General features: G+C 61.3%; 1 protein-coding gene across 5 annotated transcripts in view; it reads left to right on the top strand.

The window, feature by feature from the left end:
- Window positions 1–6,458, top strand: part of SEMA4G (semaphorin 4G) — a 29,440-nt gene extending 22,982 nt beyond the window's left edge. For 3 of the 5 annotated variants that reach the window (XM_017726146.1, XM_017726147.1, XM_017726149.1), the window contains 12 exons: window positions 1,238–1,331; window positions 1,564–1,677; window positions 1,857–2,023; window positions 2,172–2,341; window positions 2,505–2,649; window positions 2,727–2,949; window positions 3,035–3,150; window positions 3,499–3,650; window positions 3,857–3,918; window positions 4,000–5,269; window positions 5,475–5,594; window positions 5,677–6,458. In XM_017726146.1, the coding sequence (XP_017581635.1) occupies window positions 1,238–1,331; window positions 1,564–1,677; window positions 1,857–2,023; window positions 2,172–2,341; window positions 2,505–2,649; window positions 2,727–2,949; window positions 3,035–3,150; window positions 3,499–3,650; window positions 3,857–3,918; window positions 4,000–4,859 (2,103 nt within the window). In that variant the 3' untranslated portion in view covers window positions 4,860–5,269; window positions 5,475–5,594; window positions 5,677–6,458. The remainder of the gene's footprint in view (window positions 1–1,237; window positions 1,332–1,563; window positions 1,678–1,856; window positions 2,024–2,171; window positions 2,342–2,504; window positions 2,650–2,726; window positions 2,950–3,034; window positions 3,151–3,498; window positions 3,651–3,856; window positions 3,919–3,999; window positions 5,270–5,474; window positions 5,595–5,676) is intronic. The other 2 variants (XM_017726148.1, XM_008643847.2) reach the window with 2 other exon arrangements.
- Window positions 6,459–6,958: the final 500 nt, after the last annotated feature.

Below are 6,958 nucleotides of genomic sequence, written 5' to 3'. Positions count from 1 at the left end.
GTGTCCTGCGAGGGGCTGACCCGCCCCCCCCTCTACGCCTGCGGGCCCTACGCCTTCCACCCGCTCTGCGCCGCCATCGTGAGTACGGCTCACCCACAGCTGCCACCTGTCCCCTGCCACCATGTCACCCCACCAGAGGGGTGCAGCCCCTGTCCCACCATGTCAACCCACAGCCCCACTCGCTCTCTGCCCCTCCCTGGCTTGCGGTGGGGGTCAGTGACCCCGAGGCTGGGGTGAGTAGGTTTGAGGGCATGGCCACCATGATGCAGATGCCATAAGTCCCCACCCCAGCACTGGGGTTGGACTCTGACCCCAAAGCGAGAGGGCTGGGGGTGGATCAGCACCATGGGGGACAAACGTGGGCTCAGCAGGATGGGATGCACCAGCCCTGGAGCTGCTCTCCAGTGCCTGCTGTTGCAGAGTCCCCTCCCAGAGCAGGGGCTGCAGAATGGCTGATGGCAGGTGGTATGTATGCCCAGGGAAGGGTGACAGGGCCAGGACTGACTCAGCAGCCCCTCCCCAGGGATTTCCTGTGCCAATCTGGGAGTCTGAACATGGCTGTGACTCATGGCAGTGTCCATGAGCAGCCTTGTTTTACTGGCAGTGGGACTTTGACCCCCTTTTAGTAGCTCCTTGAGTCAATGGAGACTCAACTGCCCTTCGCCCACCTCCCTCCCTGAGATGGGGGGCAAAGGGGCCCCGGGACTACGTCTGCAGTGTGGCCAGGGAGCCCTGGAGAGGCTGTGCCTGTTCCCATGGCTGTGCTGCTGGTCTGGTTTGGCCATCACACACACTGGAAATTGGGTGGAGGAGCTGCCAAGCTGGAAGGGCCCCATCATTTGACATGCTTTGAAGTGCAAACCCCAAAGAAAGTAACTCCTGCCATGACATGGACAGCACCTGGGGGGGACCCAGGCTGGCTGAGCAGCATCTGCCAGCCAAGCACCATCTGGGAATACTTGCTACACTGCTTGGCTCCTGCCCAGTGCCTATGCAATGCCAAACTGGGGTTCCCTTTCCTCCCAGAGCCCTCTACCCGCTCTTGGCTGGGGACTCTGGCTGGCTGTGTGGTTTCTGACCAGCTGGAGGGTGCTGGGGGGAGTTTGTCTTACCTGGACAAGGGCATGGCTGTGGGCATCACTTTGTCCCTGCTAGCAGCCTCTGCAGAGAGCCTGAGGCTGGCAGGCAAGGTGGGTCTGTCCCCTCCTGTCTAACCTGATTCCCTGTCCCCCTCAAGGATGCCAACAGGTTCGTGTTGCCATCCCACTTTGAGGAAGGCAAGGAGAAGTGCCCATATGACCCTGCCCGTGGCTACACTGGCCTCGTTGTGGGTAAGCAGCACCTCTCCAGGGCTGGTGGGGACATGCGGGATGCCACTGACCATGGCCCCATCACCAGCACCCCTCTGAGGGGTGCCAGCTGGGTGGGTTCCACGTGCAGAGGCCTTAGCAAATCAGGACTTGATCCTCCCCCTACTCATCTGCCTGGGGCGTGGGGATGCTGGTGGTCTGTGGGGCTGCCCCAGGCTGCAGGGCTATGCTGATGGGCACCTGCCCTGCACAGATGGAGGCTTGTACACGGCAACACGTTATGAGTTTCGGAGCCTCCCTGACATTCGGAGGAACCTGCACCAGCGGCCACTGAAGACAGAGGAGTCCCCACTGCACTGGCTGAATGGTGAGATGTCCCCGTATCATGGGCTGTGGGACACTGTGCATTGCCCTGGAGAGTGTGGAGCAGGTGTGGGGGGTGACTCTGGAGTGCTGTGTAGTTTGCTATGAGAAGGAACTGAAGCAGGGAAGGATTCCCCATTCTGTGTTGGTCTCCAATCACCACCTCTCGTGCCATGTCCCCAGATGCTGAGTTTGTGGCCTCTGTGCTGGTCCGGGAGAGCAAGGACAGCCCAGTGGGTGACGATGACAAAATCTACTACTTCTTCACGGAGCGGGCAGGAGAGGAGACCACATCCTTCTTTGACAAGAGTCAGGTGGCCCGAGTGGCCCGGGTGGCCCGTGTCTGCAAGGTAGGCATGTTCCCAGCCACAGGGAACCAAGCACTGCTCCTCTTGGTGCAGAGGCAGCATGCCTGCACCTGTGGGAAAACTGAGGCACAGGCAGAGGGGAATGAACACCCATCCAGCCTGTGCAGAAATGCTCCCTGCACCCTCCCAGAGCGACTTGGGGGGGAAGAAGATTCTGCAGCGCAAGTGGACGTCCTTCATGAAGGCGCGCCTGGTCTGCTACATCCCCTACTACGAGGTGCTGCGCAGTGTCTGCAGCCTGGACGGGGGCGGCTGGGCCAGCACTGTCTTCTACGCTGCCTTCACACTCTCAGCACAGTGGTGAGTGAGGCAGTGGCCAAAATGATTGGGGCTAAAAGTCTGCAGCACCAGGGGAGCCAGAGATGCTTGAGGGGATGTGCAGGCAGGTGCTGGGCACCCGGGGGTGCATTGGTTGGGAGCACCCATGTATCTGCCCAGGCTTAGGTGAGGTTCTGCCCCTCAGGAGGACCATGGAGGCCTCGGCCGTGTGCCGCTACAACATCTCAGCGGTGCAGCATGCCTTCGAGGGCCCCTACATGGAGTACCAGGACTGGGCTCACAAGTGGTCCCGCTACGACGGTGCAGTGCCTGAGCCCCGGCCTGGCTCCGTGAGTGCCTAGGAGTGCAGAATGGGGGGGGCACAGGGCAGCCGCCTTCCTCTCTGACCCCCGTTTCCCCTGGGCAGTGCATCACGGACCACTCCCGCAGGAAGGGCTACAACTCCTCGCAGGACCTGCCCAACAGTGTCCTGGACTTTGTCAAGCTGCACCCACTCATGTTTGAGGAGGTGAAGCCAACCGGCGGGGAGCCGCTCCTGGTGAAGAAGAATGTGGCATACAGCCAGATGGCTGTAGACAGGGTGCAGGCCCTGGATGGCCGCTCCTACGATGTGCTCTTCATGGGGACGGGTGAGTGTGGGTTGAGTTTGATAGGCCTCTGCTGGGCAAAGGGCACACCTCACACTCCCTCCTAAACCCCTGCTCTGCTCTCCAGGGGATGGCTGGATCCACAAGGCTGTGGTGGTGAACTCTGGCATCCACATTGTGGAGGAGGTGCAGGTGTTCAGGGACGTGCAGCCTGTGGAGAGCCTGGTGATCTCCAGCATCCAGGTGAGGGGTAGAACAAGTAGGGGGACACCACACACAGGGCATGCTTGTGCTGTGAAGCTGACATTGTGCTGTTTGGGGGACTGGGGGGGTGTGACTCATGGGTCACCCCAGCTCAGGATATGTGCTGGACCCCAGCAGGGTAGCCTGGGGAAACAGACCAGCCTGGCCCCGCACCTCCTTGCCAGCTGCACTCATCAGCACTGACTGGGAGCTGGGGGCCCTTCTCATGCACAGCCATGAAGGGAGAGCTGTGCTGTGGGGCTGGGGGGGTCTCTGGGCACCTTGGGGCACTCCACAGCCCAGCAGCACCATGCCAGATCCATACTGAGCCAGCCCTTTCCCCCTCAGAGGAGCCTGTATGTGGGGGCAGCCAGCGGGATTGTGCAGGTGCCCCTGGCCTCCTGCGCCAGGTACGCCTCCTGCTACGACTGCATCCTCGCCCGGGACCCCTACTGTGCCTGGGATGGCAGGGCCTGCCGCGCCATCGCCTCCACGGACAGGTAGGGATGCATTGCCCGTCCCCAGCCGGGTCCCCATGAACCTTCCACTTGCCCCATCCCATGCCGTTTCATGTCACCTCGTGGCACAGTCACCCCAGAGCCAACCCCAAAGGCCTGGCATCTGACAGTGTGTCTCCTGGTGGCTGTGACCCCTGTAAGGGTTGGCTCAGCCAAAGCTCTATGGCTGAGCCCCCCATGCCTTGCAGAATAGGGCTGGTGCAGGACATTCAAAGTGGCAACAAGGGATGCCGGAGCAGCTCTGGACGGGGTGAGTCTCTGCTGCCCCTCAGAACCGTGGGGATGCTGGTGTCCAGCATCCCTTAGAGTGGCTGAGAGAGGTGTAAGGCAGTGCGTGTCCCCACAGGCTCCCTGCTGTGGAAGAACCGGACAGTGCTGCAGGGGGACGACGTGCTGCTGCCCTGCGACCAGCGCTCCAACCTAGCCCGAGCTGTGTGGCTGCTGAACGGCAGCGAAGTGCTGGGCACGGGGCAAGACCGGCTGCGCGTGGGGGTGGATGGGCTGCTGGTGACGGACACGCTGCCCCAGCACAGCGGCGAGTACCGCTGCTACGGGGAGGAGCAGGGTCTCCGGACACTGCTGGCTGCCTACAGCCTCACCGTACTGCCCGAGCTGCCCCGCAGCCCTACGGCTGTGCCGTCGCCCCATGCTGCCAGCCAGGCGACCAACGACATGAAGGTGGCTTACATCTCTGCCATCGTCACCTTGGTGGTGCTCTGCACCGTGCTCAGCACCATCCTCCTGTACATGTCCTGCCTGGAGAAGCGCAAGGGCAAGTACGTGCTAGGGGAGCCACGGCCAGCCAGCGTGGAGCTGCAGACCGTCTCAGCCAACTGCCTGCGCAAGGGCCACCGGGAGGAGGAGGAAGAGGAAGAGCTCACCTACCCCGATGGCTGCCTGCGGATCATCCCTGGCGAGGCACCCACGGCTGCCACCTCCCCAGTCAAGGAGCTGCCAGTTGCTGTGCCCCCACTGCCACCCCCGCTGCCGGCCGAGCTCACCAACGGCGTGGGGGCTCTGCCCAATGTCCTCCGCAAGATGAATGGCAACAGCTACATGTTGCTGCAGCAGCAGGAGGAGCCGCTGGTCTCCCCGCTCTACAGCGCATCCTTCACCGAGGAGCTCAGCAAAATTCTGGAGAAGCGAAAACACACACAACTGGTGGAAAAGCTGGACGAGAGCTCCGTGTAGGGGCTGAGCGGGAGCTTTTTGACCCTCCTCCCCTCCAGCCCCTTCTCCCACCCTTTGCCAGCAGTGTTACAAGACTCGGGCAAAACTACCTCCTGGATGGCAGAGCTGGGCCGGGCCCGGGCTCGGCCATTCCTTTGGCTTTTCACTCACTTTTGAGACTTGCTGTACAGAAAACAAGAAAAGGAAAAAGTATCTATTTAAATTTGGAGCTCTATTTATGTATAAAAACTCACCGACGGTGGCCACGAGCTGGAGACAGGAGCTGGCACCTGGCTGAAGGTGGACACCATGGGGAGGGAGAGTTTCTGTCTGTTCGTCCAGGCGTGAGAGAGACGCTGTTGTGGTCATGTGGACTTGGCCAGCCCTGCTGGGCGTCCCTTGGCACACAGGAGCTGGATAGCTGCTGAGAGGTGGGTGAAGAGCAGAGAGGGGGGCTGAGGGCTGACACACTGTGCCTCTCACAGGGCATGGGATCCCTTCCCGATGTAGGGCTGGTGGGGTTTCCCCAGCTGCTGGCTCTCAGGCAGGAGAGGGGCCCTGGACACATCTCACATTGTGAGGGGTGGTCTCTGTGGCTTCCAGCCCCTGCCCACTCTCCCACATCTGCCTCCTCAGGGTTTCCTCTCTGGGAGAGGATGGTTTGGCGAGGGACAGGAGATAGGGCGAGGAGCTGATGTCCTGAATACCCTGGAGCAGCTGGTGAAGGGGCATATGCCCACTGCGAAGAGGCCACAGGTGAAATATAGGGCTGGGTGCCGTGGGGAGGTGGCTTTCCCAGGGCCTCCAACCCTGACACAGCTCTGCTCCCTTTCCCCAGGGCACTGGATGCAGCAGCAGGCAGCAAGATGCACTAGCAGCAGGACTGGCAGCCACCACAGCGTGACAAGGGACCAGCGCAGCATCCACATGCCCCTGAAGTCTGCAGTGCCCCTGTGGCCCCAAGCACAATGTGTTTCTGCCCTCCTGTGTGGTGCTGTTGGAGAACTGGGGTTCAGGCACAGCCCTGTCACCTGTGAGAAAACATGTGGGCAAGAAAATGTCCTCCAACAGTGAGGAAAAAGAACCTTGGACAAGGGGCTGCCTCCCTCTAGAGCCTTCTCTTTATGGAACTTTCCAGGAGCAGCCATGGTCCCTAAATCCTCCCAACTATTTCTGCCATCTCCTGAGGGAACCTGAGAGATGGGGGTGACAAAAGCATCTTGTGCTCCAGGAACAGTGTGGTGATATTGGAGAAGCTGGGGAGGGACAGACGTGTGAGGGTCCACGTCTTCCCCTGTGTTCCTTGCTCGTACCTCCATGATCAGGACATTGCCAAGGGCTCAGCCCTGCAGGGGAAACAGGAGAGGGGTGATAACCCCTGGGGTCCCTCATGAGCTACAGCTCAGGTCTCCTATTCCAGGAGAGTGAGGCTTAGCAGGAAAAGGCAAGAGTTGCACACTCTCCCACCCTGCCCCAGCCCTTGTTTTTGCTGCAAGAAGGGGACGTGAGCCACCCCGACGGACCACCCCCAACCCCTCAAGGAGGGGGATCACTCTGTGTCTGGCACTCCTCATGCACAGCTCCACATCCCCCCCAGCAATAAACACGGCTCTGTCTGGACATGGTGTGGCAGTTTCCCTCTAAAGGCAGGAGAGATGGATACAGAGACATGGGGGTGGACGAGGCTTTATTGGGGCTGCAGGCGTGGGCCCTGGATGGTGAGAATGGAGGGTTTGTTGGTGAGGGGGTGCCACTGGCCCTGGACACTGGGGTTGTCAGTGTGGAAGGGCTTGCGGATGCGGATGATGTCCAGGCCAGACTGGTTGGCCAGCTTGGTGGCCAGCTGCACAATCTCCTCACTCGTCTTGCTGGCAATGAGCTCGTCCCGCACCGTCCCGTTCACTGCAGCAGAGCGTGGGGGTCAGGCCGGGATCCCCCCACTCTGCAGCCTCCGGGGGGCAGCTGCTGATCCCCATCCCACAGCAGCTTCCCCGGCACCGTCTGTGCCGGGCAGAGGTAGCACAGAGCCGGGGCAGGCAGGGAGACCCTCGCCCCCATCCCCTCCCCAAGGCCCCCAGCACTCACAGTACTCGGCCCGCAGCACCGGGGCCGGGCCCAGG

The sequence above is a fragment of the Corvus brachyrhynchos genome, unplaced genomic scaffold (assembly GCF_000691975.1).
Source record: "Corvus brachyrhynchos isolate BGI_N302 unplaced genomic scaffold, ASM69197v1 scaffold61, whole genome shotgun sequence".
Lineage (NCBI taxonomy): Eukaryota > Metazoa > Chordata > Aves > Passeriformes > Corvidae > Corvus > Corvus brachyrhynchos.
The sequence above is the reverse complement of the archived record's forward strand: the minus strand, read 5'-3'. Positions and strand labels throughout refer to the sequence as shown.